This window comes from Ammodytes marinus, assembly GCF_949987685.1.
Source record: "Ammodytes marinus genome assembly, chromosome: 14".
NCBI classification, from domain to species: Eukaryota; Metazoa; Chordata; class Actinopteri; order Uranoscopiformes; family Ammodytidae; genus Ammodytes; species Ammodytes marinus.
This window is the reverse complement of record NC_137218.1, coordinates 8,927,217-8,941,414: the sequence shown is the minus strand read 5'-3', so window position 1 is coordinate 8,941,414 and position 14,198 is coordinate 8,927,217. Positions and strand designations below refer to the sequence as shown.

Genomic DNA, 14,198 nt, shown 5'->3' with positions numbered 1-14,198 from the left:
CCTTGCATCTTCTGTTAATGAGTTCCCTCATTTCCCACAATGCCTTTCATAAACCTCCTGAGACCTTATTATAGGTACCTTAATATGCTTTGACTGTAGGCCTACTTGTATTAGACTTTTATAAAGCCTAATCACATTTGGCAAAGGATGCAGCATGACATAAACAAGTGAGGTCAAAGTATACTTGATCTAAAAGTCAGTCCATATATTCTCTGACTTGCAGTTTATCACTTGACCATGCGGGCCGAGCACATTAGCTATAGACCTGTAGTAGATTTAAGGTAATTGGCCACTGATGCTGAGCAGATTATTTGACAGGTGTACAATCATTTTTCTTTTCACCTGTCGTCCATCAGGAAATCAAAGTGAAGTGACAGGTGGATGACAGGTTGCATCGTCTTAAACCTTAAACTTATTCCAGTGTCATTGGTAGTTTACAAAGCTATGCTGAAAAAGTAGCTTATCCGTCACTTACACAATATAGGCTATCGTTTTTATGTTTGGATGTTACACAATAAGTGTTTGAAAAAAAAAATCAGACATCATAAACACTGCATTTCATATCCTATTACACCAATGCATTGCATTAATATTTTTGCTTTTAGGCCTATGAGGGTGACATGCTGGTTACCTGTTACCATGGCTTTTAGCATATAGAAATAGCATGTTCTTTTCCTTCCAGGATAAAACAAATGCTAGATGCTTATGTCTCATGCCAACACAAATATAGGCCTACTTGAATTTGATTTGGGGGAGCATTAAAACGACATAGAAAGGGGCTGTACCTCTGCTGGCCAGAATCTGTAAGCACCCGACGTCACCAGAAGCAGCTCGCGAGCCAGTTGTTTTGGGAGAAGAAGAAAAAGGCTAGAAGCGGAAGAAACACCGGATTTGGTTTCGGATACTATTCGGTTTATGCTCCTGGTTTAGTTATTTTTAGTAAATATATATATAGCCTACACATTTTGAATAATGTCAACCCCGGCAAGGAGACGGCTTATGAGAGATTTTAAAAGGTACAGCAACGTTTTGGCATTCATCTCCTCTGTTTGTGTTGCTATCGGCGTTAGCTGATGAAGCTGTCGGTAGCTTAGCTAACTAGCTTAGCGTTAGCTGCTAGTGCAAATAATACTTTAGCCTATATAAAGCCTGTCTGGAGTTTTTGAGGTATAAACTCTTTAATTTAGCTGTTGTATCTCTGTTTGTGGCATCGATATGACTGGCAAAGGAGTGGGTTTATTATTTATATTTTTATTTGACTTTATCCGAAGGAGACACTTTGGTTTTATGATGTGTTTTCCATCCAGGGAGTAAGTTATAGGCTTTACATTTTGGTTTTGTGTCTAGTTTGTTTGGGTAGGTGCAACTCCGGCTAGCTGACGTTAAATTTGTCTGAAAAACCTAAAAAGTAATCCAACCCACCATTTGTTTTTCCTTAACTGAATACAAGCTAAATATTACTTTGGGTTTATCCTAATTACTCTGCGCAGTCTGCATGGTGTGTGTGGGGTTTAAATTATGCTGCCAAAAAGGTTGGGAAATCTAACCAGCCAGCCAACATTATGGTTTCAATCCCCCCTAGCCCCTCAAGCAGCAACGTGGCTCACAGGTGTTGCACAACTCCTGTGTAAGGTCAGGGGGTGCTTTAGGCTCCAGCTCAATATTTAGGTCGCCTAGATGTGAGCTTGCCACCCATATTTAAGGCGAGACAGTACAGGTGAATAGGGTAATAAAAAAATGCATATGCTAGATATCTTCATGCAAGTTCATTACTTACACTAAAACATTTTATCTATTTATTTGACTAAATAAGAAAATGTTGAATTATCAAACTAATGCATACATTTGCATCTCATTGATAACCAAACATCTAGATATTGAATAAAGTTAGTTAAAATCTTTATTTCAATTTTACAAAATATTGGTGTCCATTAAAGTTTTTACCGAAGAGATTTTGGATACAGCCTTTTTTCATTTTATAAATCCAAAAATACTATGTGCAGGTGTTTTTAAGAACAAAAGGTATTATAGAACACACAATGTACATTTTGGAAATGTATTTACTAGAAAGGATAAATGTTATGGAAGGAAAATAGACAAAAAAAAATCTCCAAATTGACCAGTGCTTGAAAAAATGACATTTTTGCCTGCTGGATCTCGCCCTAAACAATCCAAGTGCCCTTGTGTTCCAGATTGTACTGTCAAACTCAGATAGAGCAGAAATATGTTTAGGTTTCCTGGGAGGCTTGTAATACATGGCTATTCCCAATCTGTTGCCATGCTCCATATGGCATACTACAGTACGTACTGCTGTGTGTTTGTGTGTCATTCACACACCTGTCAATGGAAAGAAAAACAAGATCCTAGAAGCTATTATTCTGAGCACAGCCGTTGATGCAGGGGGGGGATAAGGTGTCAACGTAACTCTACTCTGCTGTGCCGGTCCCCAGGTGGTAAACTGGAACACACTGAGCCAAGGTAAACACAATGGCACATTCCTGGATCAGCCTGTGTGTCTGCACACCAAGGCTGGCAGATTGAGCTCAGCCTTGCGTGATATTGCCTAAACTCCCCCTGGTTGGATCTGTAAGTCAAATTATTTGCTCAATAGGTGTCTTTTAAACTGAGCTATGTGATTGTTTAAACAGCAACAGTCATGTGTTGGCTGGATGTGAAATGCCACTTGAGTGTTGGAAGTGCTGCTGCACACATTTGATCTCTGTTGAGGGAACAGAAAGGCGATACAACACAACATCTGCATTTCTCCAGATTGCTTTCCATAAGACACTGCTTTCATTTCTCCTCCAAATGTATTTTTAGAAGCGACTGACATTGTGAAACAGAAAACAATCACCTTACACCTCAATACCTTCCCTTTCTCTTGTTCAGCGCTATTGTTCCTCAGAGTATTTTAATGAGGATTCAGCTTTTATGATACCTCACAGTAACAGCAGCTGTATGCTTTGGTTTACTTTTGGCTGATGGTGAGAATCTAGAGCAACACCTTATTGGCATTGACTGTTTGTCTTGTCTATGTTTTGATCTCACTACAGATCAAGCAGCAGACCTTTTGTAAAACAAGTTGTAAATGTGCGTCATTGACTTGAGTGAAATGGTTTCATTGACCACATTGTTTTGGTAAGGTTATTTTATTAATAACAGACATTATGCGATGGCTGAAACGAACTATTTTAATGAAACAAACATTTCATCAAATATCAAAAGAGTTTTTTCAGCTTTTTAACCAAATAACCATCATACAATTTCCCCCTAACCCACGTCACACAGATGGGGTAGAAATATATAAATGTACATTTTAACATACTGTTAGCTGAAGAGACTAACCATTGCTTCCCCTAATCTGCTCTTTGGTGCAGACTGGTCAGTTATCCCCAGTTTCCAAGTGAAATACAGTAAATATCAGGATATGTGTAGTGGCGTAGTTGAGTGAAGCATGCCTCCACCAGCAGAAAGCTCAGGGAGATTACGGTATATGAGGTTAATTGCAGAGGGTCTGTCTGCAGCGAGGGACGTGGATCTCCACTCACACAAGCACACAAATCAGCCTACCTTTGTTTTATAGCTGTAAGCTCTTATTAAACCAGCTTTTATTATGGGATTGTTGGCCCATAAGTAGTCTGTGTTGATGCTGGACTTGGCCTACATGCATTGGTGGTCTAAAGCAAGACCTTAAATGTGACACAATGATTTCCTGTAGTCTTTTCATGTGAGCCCAATCTATCAGAAACCTGAACAATAGTTTATCAAACCAGATGCTGTTGTTGGAAACTTACATTTAAAATGTTGACTTCCTGTGTGTTTTGATCTGTTGACGTCTGCGTTGCTAGGCAGTTGTTGCTGTGCACTGCACTTCACTGTGATCACTTGTCAGTCAAATAGATACAGAAAGAAAAAGTTAACACACTTTTCCTTCTGGAGCTAGAGCTGTTCATTATTTTCATAAATTGTAAGTCAATCAATGATTATTTGGGTTTTCTGAGGGAATCAGTTGGCCTGTAAAAAAAGAAAGAAAGACGATCGTGTTTCTAAATTGTCTATTAAAAAAACAACGGTACATTTTTTTTTGCATTGATTTGAAACTGTAGCAAATATTTTAAAATTATTATTTACATTTAATCGTCTAAAACATTAACCGATTTTCAATCAATTATGTGGTTGTAGCTCTACTTTGAGACAAATGAGTCATTAGCTATTTTCTGCCAATGCACGTATCAAATCGATTACACAAAGCCTTCACTTCTTTGTACCTGAGCTCCTCCTTCTAACTACTCTGGTCATTTATTTATTCCATTTATTGCACCGGTGTTGCTGCTGCCTGCTGCTGCTGCAAATGTAAAATACATCTCCTCCTCTGCACCAGATTGTTTCTCCCAAGAAAAGAACAGACACAGAGTCCAGTGCTTTCATGAGCAGTGGACACAGCTCTCTTTAATCTTTCCTAAGGCTCTGCTGCAATGGAGAGTCACAAAACAAACCTGTATCGATAGAAAAACATTGGGATGCCCAGTGTTTTGTTAATATCGCTGTGGTTTATTGAGACCGTGACAACATTAGTTAGAAGTCATTTCATGTGAAGGTCGACTCGATGGCTGCAGCGCTTAGCACCACCAGTCATGTGGACACATACAGTGAAGTCATGTTACAGACAATAGTGTGTCAGATGAGTGAAGCTTATGTTAACTGACATGTGACAGTGGGAGTGTCTGCTGAAGTCATTTAATACGCTGTGTGTTTGGACTGTTAATAATCCTGACCTGCTGTCAAGGTGTTAATTAAAATCCTCATTCTCCTTGTCTGTTTATTTATTTATTTATTCTTCCGTCCCCATTTTGTTCTGTGTTTCATCTTTTCATTTTATTCTTCCTGACCATCTGCCTCTGTGTCTCCTCTTGCCCAGACTTCAAGAAGACCCTCCCACCGGTGTGAGCGGAGCGCCATCAGAGAACAACATTATGCTTTGGAACGCTGTTATTTTTGGGTGAGTCATGTTCCATATCCAACTCCGCCCTGCTGTTTTCACTATGTCACTGTTGATTGTGAAGCACAGATTCAGACAACTCCCCCCCCCCACACCTCAGCAATATTTAAATATTTCTGATTACATACGCCCGGTGATTGTGGCACAAAAAAGTCAGCATGTAAGAAACTCGGCGGGTAGTTGATGGGAGGTCAATCGAAGAGACTTTGTTGACAGGTCAAGTAAGGGGATGAAGAAAGAAAAGTAATGATAAATAAATACCACCAATAGATTTAACTGAAATGGAATTGAAAGCCAAATTTAAAAGTGCTTTTTAAAGACTTCTCAGTTTAAAAAAAGCACACTCGTAGGATGAAATTCAGAAAATGTACAGCAAATACATTTTACAGCATCAACAATCTTACAAGAAAACAAATTAAAAACTCAACAAGGTCCAACCAAAACAATCCAAAGTCGAGGGAGAAGCTGCCACAAATGTAACGTGTGTTGGCAGCTGCTTTAATTGGCCCCTTTACACAGACTGTGTGAAGGTGAGGAGCCGAGTAAATAAAGACACTGTGTCTGCACAGAGCCAGCCTTTGAAGCGTAGATGGTTATGTTTTTGTACAAGCCAGGTTCCTATTGGTAGCAGTTTGGAATTTGAAAAATAATTGTATTTCTCTCTCTGCAGGCCTGTGGGGACACCGTTTGAAGATGGTAAGGTCTACATTTTCATTCATCTTGTCTATCAACTGTAGCCTCGGTGGGGGCACATTTATATAAGCTCTGCATTTGGTTTATTTTTCTCCTCAACTGTCGTTGCATCATTCAATCCATCCATTGCAGCCTTCTGGGTAGTATGTTGTTATATTATAAAGTTATAATTTCTGCACAATTATCAGGTTTTTCTCACAGAGTAGCCAAACATTCATTATACTGTATCAGTTGTGAACAAACTTGCAGTCCTGCTGTCAATGTTATGCAGTGCAAATACTTTGTTTGCCAGTAATTATGTCTTAGGCCAGGCCAGAGAAGTGCTGAGTCAGGTTTTCTTGTTAGTCATCTCCGTCTTTTATTCCCTGTATTGCCTGGGGAGTCAACATCTCTGCCTCAGTGAAGGATTAGCTTCTCTTTCTATAGCGGAGCCGCTGGTATTTTTAGTAACGTGATTGTTTCCCTCGCATTCCCTGACCCGGTCAATCCTTCACTTCTGAGTTCTCTTCCCAAAATGACTTGTGTGCCCCCAATACACACCCTGACTCTCCCTGTGCCTCTCTGCAGGAACGTTTAAGCTTCTGATAGAGTTTTCAGAGGAGTACCCAAACAAGCCTCCCACAGTTCGGTTTGTCTCCAGAATGTTTCACCCAAATGGTAAGTGCCACAGCCGCCATACCACACTTTGACGGATTCAAATCATGGAAATTGAAAATAGAAGAAAAAAAAAATGTCTGCGGCTGCACTCAGTTAACCAACATCTAAAGTTCAAATTTAAATGTTTACTTAAGGGTCATGTAGCACCTTTTGCAAAGTTTGTCTCTCCATTATCTCAAGGCTTAAAGTTCTCCCCCATTCATCTCCTTTCCCAGTTCATCATTGAGTTTTAAGTAGATTAAATAATGTAGATTGTTAGTAAACTCCGAAATAAGTGCATTTTGTTGTATGTCATCCATTTGATATAATACAATTTTAAAAAGTCATATGCATGTTGTCAGTTTTTTTTTGTGTGTTGTATTTTCGGAGTATCATTTGCAGTATTCTACAAACTAAAGAAAAAAGTGTATCATTGATTAATTCTCATCATCTGTTTTGTTTAAAAAGCATCCGTGCCAGAGTTCTTGTACAATAGTCCTGTATGTCAGTGACACCTGTACAGAGACATAATCCCTGGTCTGGTGATTTTCTCTCTGTGGTCTGAAGCTCCAATGTGTTGTTTCCTCTCTCTTTCCCCAGTTTACGCAGATGGCAGTATATGTTTAGACATCCTTCAGAACCGCTGGAGCCCCACATACGATGTGTCGTCCATACTCACCTCCATCCAGGTGGGTTGCTTTCACTGTCTGTCACACTCACACTGTTCACATGGGACACTTAGCAGCTGTCAGCTTTATATTTTTGGGATTTGTTTCAATGTTTTACCTGCATTGTACTTGCAACACTTAACTATTTTTAACTTTCTGAAGTGTAATCTATGAATGCATTTCCCTGATCGAAGGAGAAGGGATAATGTCTGTTATTTGATGCAACCCAAATGCTGCTCATGTGAACGCATTGTAAAAATAGTTTCTCAAGATACATAGTATATGTTTACACCTAAGATACTGTATTTCCTTTTTAAATTCAAAATACAGCTACAGCTGCAAACTAATATTATTTCTCATTCCTTTTGATCCATCTTTTTCTTTCTCCCTTAAGAACAGAAAAAGCTGGATCAAAATGAATGTGAAATAATATTCCTGATTTTAGTATGCTCATTACATTTTGTTGCATGAACTGGTGGATTTCTCAATTGTACACATCATTCAGACAATCTGTCCTTGGTAGTTAATGCTGGTGAGACAGAACATAAATTCATGTTTTCATCCCTTCTGACCTTTACCCACAGTCGTTGCTGGACGAGCCAAACCCCAACAGCCCGGCCAACAGTCAGGCCGCACAGCTCTATCAGGAAAACAAGAGGGAGTACGAAAAGAGGGTGACGGCCATCGTAGAGCAGAGCTGGGTGGACGTCTGAGCTCCTTCCTCTCCCATCACCCTCCCTTCATCATCCCAAAATACTCCAGTCTTTCATTTTTACCTCATCAAGAAAAAGAAAAACAGCAACTGTATCAGAAGAACTCAAGTGCCACCCTTAAAAAAAATCCAGAGAACAACCAAACCAGAATGGACATTAACTTGTTTGCCAACATATTTGAGGAAAATGAGGGAGGGGAAATCAATCCTATATTTGTTGTTTCCTGTCCTTAATTTTACTTTTTTTTTTTTATTGCATGATGTGAAATAAGTTATTGTTAACAGAATTTGTAATATATCTTTGTTGTTTGGTTGGATTGATGCTGTTAGTTTTTGAGTTTTACACCTTTTTATTTTCCTTATGACATGTTTTTTTTTTATGTCTGCTGGTGTGCACACAACTTAGCTGTTTGGAGTGGGCAGGTTGATGACCAAATCAGCATATTTTGGAGAAAAAAAATTTGCCCTTCATCACTGTTCTTCAAGTCAGATGCAGCTGACAAAGAACGATCCCCGATCTGTTTTAGCATATCTCTTGTTATTTTAGGAAACACCGTAGGTTTTGGCTCACAGTTGCACAGGCTGCAACATTGCCAAGTCTCCCTAGCACTGGTGAATCATGTCTCCCTGGCGAGGCAGCTCCAAGCTTTTGTTTTAATCATTTCTGCTCCGAGGGTAGAGGATGGTGCTGGAGAGGGAGTGTGAAGTAAATATTAACACCAGGTTGGGAAGGGATATTTCTGGGACTGTGGAGATTAGGACGAGTTGAAAAGTATGTGGGAATACCGGCTGAACCAAACTGAATACTGTTAATTTCAATCAACATTTAAATTTCGCTCAAGGCGGCTGTATGAGCCACTCTTTTCAATGTTATTCCCTTGTTACTCTTAATTAAGGGTTGTTCAAATATAGGAAGAGTATACAGTGCTTGTACTTAAGGATTTCCTTGAAATTCAGTGCTTAATGCTTTTCATCATGTTTCATTCATGGCTAGTGGTGCTTGGACAACATTGGTAGCAAGGAGACAACCTGTGGCAGATTACGATGACTACAATCAGCAGGAAAATAATACAGAGGGCATCTTGTGGAAGAATCCTCAGTTCTATTCTGCGTATTTCCTGTCATACAACTTTAACAGCTGACACAGTTATAATGTAGCTCAGAAGATCAAAGGTAGATGCAGTGCTCCGTCAAAAAAGTTTAGAGTTGCTTCCTCAGCTTCTGACAGCTTCATAAGCGTGTGCCCACATGGTTTTGTTATTCCACTCGCCACAGTTCAGTCATTTGCACTTTCCAATGCTGTCTTTCCCTTTTGACATGTGTGAGCATGACATTTAAGTGTCCACACTTCTGATCCTTCTCTTAAAATGACGAATGAATGAACAAGCAGAGGCTGACCACACTCGCATGCAGTTTAAATCCTGTTTCAACAGTGTGACTTCAACTGTTTTCCCAAAAGGCTTAAGTTGTTTTCATGCCTGCGTTTGTCTCCTTTTATTTTATTTGTATGTGATACCCAATTAAAAGACCACTTGAGTATAAATTCACAAGTTAACCCAACCCCACCTAAATAATCCACCAAATCACGGTCATCATTAAACATAGTTACACTTTTCTGAGACAGTATATCAGGTCATATTGTGGTTATTGACTTATTTCACCTAAAAAAGCAGAAGGGATATGTTATAACATTTTGTGAATTAAACGATAAAAAATGTATACTTATAACAATATGCTGTATAAACATAATAAAACACATTTTTCAGACTTTGAGATGTCTTTTTCTGCCTTCTGTTTGCTGTTGAAATATGACTTGTCAAAATCAGACAACCCTTTATGTACTCAGAGTTGTACTAGAACGTCCTTCATGTTAGTCATTTTCTGTTATATTTGCTGGAACTAGGAGATTGAGAAATTAAAGGCTAGTCAACTATTTTAAATATATACTTAAGATTTATAGTTATGTCTTTATTTTCCTTACTTGTTGGGGTATATCACCACATTAATACTTCCTAAAGGTACAACCAAAACAATCCCAACCTTTAAAAACCAGAGGGGAAATACAAGTTTCCCTTCGTTGATATTCGGGTTTATGCTCAGAAGTGCTTATGTTGTCCTTTTAAAAAGGATAGAGGTTTGAGGAATTTTTTGAAGCACCTATCCTTCCACACAGTAAGCGCTTTGATTGCGAGAAAAGCGCTATATAAATTGAATATATTATTATTCAGCTACCATCTGCTTTAAACTTGGCGATGAAAGGACAAAAATGGCGCCCTAAATTGTTTGTTTACTCAGAAGGTCTCAACAGAACAGAATTACTCAGATCTCTAATAGAAAGCAAAACAAAATGCAATCCCATGAAAGAAAAACACAAGTTTTTTTATTAGCAGTCAGTGACATTAGGACAAGATATTTCATCTCAATTTATAAAAAAAGAAGAAAAACAATTAAAACGACAGCAACACTTTTGAAAGAATATAAAAAAACAATGTTGTAAAAGTGTTTTATAGTGAAGCTCCATCATTGAAAAACACTTTCTGCTGTTTCTGGTTTTCTCATCAATCCATAATAAAGTGTGGGTTTATAAAACCATATAAAATATAGTCCAAAGTGTTAAAAGCACGGTCAGTATGTAAACAACAGCCGAGTGCTCCAGTCTTCTTCTGACACAGCCAGGGGGGATGTGATTGAGACGGTCATCGACTCTATGATGGAAGAAAGAATAATACATTTAATACACGTCTGTCTGTCTGTCTGTCTGTCTGTCTGTCTGTCTGTGTGTGTGTGTGTGTGTGTGTGTGTGTAAATCTACCGGTTGCTTCTTCATGATCTCATCTCTTGTCTTGAAGACTGGCGCGTCCTCCACCACGACGCCCTCTGCCATTTCCCTCACTTTCTCCAGCAGCTCTGTGCTATATCTGCCATTAGTGAGGAGAAATCAATACAATCAATTTAATATAATTGAATGACCAACAATTTTTCAGCATCTAAAATTCATCTGTAGTTCACTTTGTTTCTAAAAAGGAAAAAGTGTCAGTCAAAACTGCTAATGAAAAGAGGATTAATAGATTATAACTTTTGGAAAATGTGTTGAGTTGAAATGATTGGCTGATAAATGGATTGAATGAAAATATATCTGTAACTGTCTTTATTATAATATTAATTGTTCAAAAAAGTCATGATCAAAACTATGGTAATTTTAGAGTAGGCTACATAATACAAAGTACAACACCTTACGTCTAAAATTTGGCCTCTGACAACTAGTGATACGCATTTACTTTGACTAACCATAATCATTCACTCAAAATTAATATTTAAAAATTAATATAGTTACTGGCATCACAAATCATTGGGCAGGCCTACATTTAATACCAACACAGGCTAAAAAGGGGCTTATTTGCTCATCAAAACACATTTGCCTTGTCGTGTAACGGGCGCAGGGGGCAGCAGTGAGCACAAGCAGTGAGCTCATTGTGAGTTTAGAATGATCAGAGGAAGAAAACAATCACCCAATGTAAGCTTTTGTGACTTAATATCACCAACATATTTCAGTATTATATGATTCAATTATGAGGGTAAACTGATGGGTTAACTAAATATAGCTAAAAGTGACACTTGAACAGCCTAACCTATGAAACAGTAGCCCAACACACAAATGAGGGCGCTTCTGAACGCAGCACGTTGTGTTTACGTACCGGCAGCCCATGAAGACGTTGTTGGCCCAGACCATGGAGAGAGCGAGCAGTGGGTCCAGCTGCTCCGCATCGAAGTCGCTGATATTCCGCAGGATGAACTCCCTCCGGGCCGTCCAGTGCTTCTCACTCTCCCAGTAACCTCGGCAAGTCTCTACCTGGTCGGCCAGAGCGCGGTTCTGCTGGATAAAATCATCTACGTCCAGGGCAGACATCTTGCTTGGTCGTCTTCTACAGAAAATAGTCAATAAAGGCAGGTTTCCTGTCTGTAAAGAGGGTCTCGGAAGTTGTTTATTCACTATAATGCGATTCAAACAGCGACACTCAGCGGCGAAGCCAAGAGCTACAATTGAGCTCAAATCTTGTATGCTGTAGCCTACTATGGCTACTAATACCGTACAGACGGACTGCATAGAGGCGTCATGATGGTTGTTCTTAGGGATCTTCCACTGGATTGAATTGATTAAAGGTAAATTAATCCAATACAGACATTCACATATGTAACACCAGTACTGCTTAAATAAAGAATACATATACAAATGCAATTAACACAAACATATCTAGAATAACAGACCATAAGAGAGGAATAAAACACAGAGTGGAAGCTGGAAAGACACACTTTTAGTTTTATCCCATAAAATGCCAAAATAATTAACATATAAAAATACTAAAATGCCCCAAATCATTTATAAAATATTTAAAAAAATTAACTGTGACAACTATAATGTCTACCATGTGAAATGGGTTTATTTGGAAGCTGTAGTATTAGTCTATTGAAAGTAAGCAGTGAATCGCTGCCTTTACACTTTCACTGAGCAACTCTGGCAAACTGCAGACTGTAGGTGTGCTGCTAACACAGTTTCAGACTCCTCAGGCTCCTGTTTCCCCTACAGCTTGATCTCTCTGTGTTTCTTGCTTTGCCAGAAGATATAAAATTCACAAAGCAGGTAGAGTGTTGGTGAAATCTGTGAAGTCTGCATTACGCACACACACACGTGCACTGACTCACATGCTCTCATTTTCTGCCCTCTTCTCACTTGAGTGGCATCTCTCTCTCTCTCTCTCTCTCTCTCTCTCTCTCTCTCTCTCTCTCTCTCTCTCTCTCTCTCTCTCTCTCTCTCTCTCTGCACTTGACCAGCCTGCCAGAAAAATTATCAGAGAGGAGGACTGGACTTTTAACCTTAGGTCTATGTAAAGAGGCTTATGGATAGTCATTCATGCAAAACACACAGACACACACACACACACACACACACACGCAGGCACGCACGCACACGCACAAACAAACACACACACACACAGACTCTCTCTCTCACACACACACCCACACACACACACACACACACACACACACACACACACACACACACACACACACACACACACACACACACACACACACACACACACACATACTCTCCTTATGTTCTTTTTGCAGATTTGTGCACAAACCCCCCCTGCAAGATTTTCGTTTTACTTCCAACTCTTCCCCAATTAACACACACGCACACACACACACACACACACACACACACACACACACACACACACACACACACACACACACACACACACACACACACACACACACACACTCACACACACACACACACACACACACACACACACACACACACACACACACACGTACACACGTACACACACACACTCAGAGCAGGAGATTTGGGGCTTGTTTTGACATGAAGTCATTGATATGCAGAGGGATTCCAGAGAAAGACAAGCCAACATGAAGTCAGGCGTACAGACAGACAGAACGACAGACCAGCCCACTGCTCTGTCACTGTTTTTCGTTTCCACAGCAGAGTAAAACTGATTTACCTGTACAGTAAGTGACTGTCAAATGTCTGTCAATGTTACAAACAGACACAATTAGGAGGAGCACAATCAAGGGCATGGCCTGTGAATTGTTGTGACATCGAACTGAACACACCTTTAAACCGAAAGAAAAAAATATGAAGTAAAAATAGTATTGCCATATCCCATCACCTGTTTATAGTTTACCACTTATTTTGATAATTATCCTGGAAACATTGATTTTTTTATTATTACATTGAAGATTATCATTATTAAAAAAAAATCTTTTTGTTATGACTTTACTTTTTAAAGGCTATGTTTTCTTTTTTCAGTAGGTAGGCCTATTTATCGAAGTAGAGAATGGCTTTTTCTCAATTATTTTTTCTTGCTGTTATCTGTTGATAATGAGTTCATCTTGTGATCTTGAGAAAAACAAAGCTTGTTTCTGTGTGAAAATGAAGAAAGAAAAAGTAATTTTCTCTTACTTCTTATATAAGATGCTATATATTACATTGAGATCACAATTTACTTATCTCTTTATGTTGATAGAATGTTATCTCAAGCAATATGCAAAATGTAGTTTCCTCTTATGTTCATTATCTAGTGATCTTGAAAAAACTAAAGGTTGGTCTCTCTCATTATGTATAATATTATTCTAGATTTGCATAATTATGTTGTAATCTAAAGAAAACAAATTTGTTTTCTCGTTTTAATGAGTTAAATATCTCAAGATTTCAACAGCCTTTCTTCTTTAAAGATAACGGGTTAATTAACTAATTATCATAACATTAATAAATAATAATTGCAAGCACAGCGGTTGTAGGCTTCCGTAGATATGCACATGGTTAAATTAGAAAGCACACAAGTAGGCCTGCTATCCTACATATAAATTGGATTATGTTAACAGATTTGATTAAAAAAAATAAAAGTGTGTCTTGCAAACAGTATCTTTTTTAATTAAATCTTTTATGGAACACCTGAAA

At 38.7% G+C, this 14,198-nt stretch overlaps 2 protein-coding genes across 2 annotated transcripts; one reads left to right on the top strand and one right to left on the bottom strand.

Annotated features, from left to right (window-relative positions):
- The first annotated feature begins 855 nt into the window (after positions 1-855).
- ube2b (ubiquitin-conjugating enzyme E2B (RAD6 homolog)) lies at positions 856-9,466 on the top strand. The gene is made up of 6 exons (XM_080040625.1): positions 856-1,016; positions 4,919-4,999; positions 5,670-5,695; positions 6,260-6,349; positions 6,929-7,017; positions 7,581-9,466. Exons 1-6 carry the CDS (start codon positions 973-975, stop codon positions 7,707-7,709), a joined length of 459 nt encoding a protein of 152 aa, XP_079896751.1. The 5' UTR covers positions 856-972; the 3' UTR covers positions 7,710-9,466.
- Positions 9,467-10,064: 598 nt separating this feature from the next.
- On the bottom strand, positions 10,065-11,629 carry cdkn2aipnl (CDKN2A interacting protein N-terminal like). The gene is made up of 3 exons (XM_080041531.1): positions 11,404-11,629; positions 10,521-10,626; positions 10,065-10,413 (listed from the first exon to the last, which is right to left on the bottom strand). The coding sequence occupies exons 1-3, from the start codon at positions 11,613-11,615 to the stop codon at positions 10,405-10,407; spliced, it is 327 nt and encodes a 108-aa protein (XP_079897657.1). The 5' UTR covers positions 11,616-11,629; the 3' UTR covers positions 10,065-10,404.
- Between the last annotated feature and the right edge of the window lie 2,569 nt (positions 11,630-14,198).

Excerpts from the sequence above, each read along its gene's own strand:
- ube2b (XM_080040625.1), top strand. The coding sequence starts at position 973 with ATGTCAACCCCGGCAAGGAGACGGCTTATGAGAGATTTTAAAAG. Across the intron at positions 6,350-6,928 it reads CAGAATGTTTCACCCAAATG|TTTACGCAGATGGCAGTATA; the intron begins GTAAGTGCCACA and ends CTCTTTCCCCAG. Across the intron at positions 7,018-7,580 it reads CCATACTCACCTCCATCCAG|TCGTTGCTGGACGAGCCAAA; the intron begins GTGGGTTGCTTT and ends CTTTACCCACAG.
- cdkn2aipnl (XM_080041531.1), bottom strand. The coding sequence starts at position 11,615 with ATGTCTGCCCTGGACGTAGATGATTTTATCCAGCAGAACCGCGCTCTG. Across the intron at positions 10,627-11,403 it reads AACGTCTTCATGGGCTGCCG|ATATAGCACAGAGCTGCTGG; the intron begins GTACGTAAACAC and ends CACTAATGGCAG.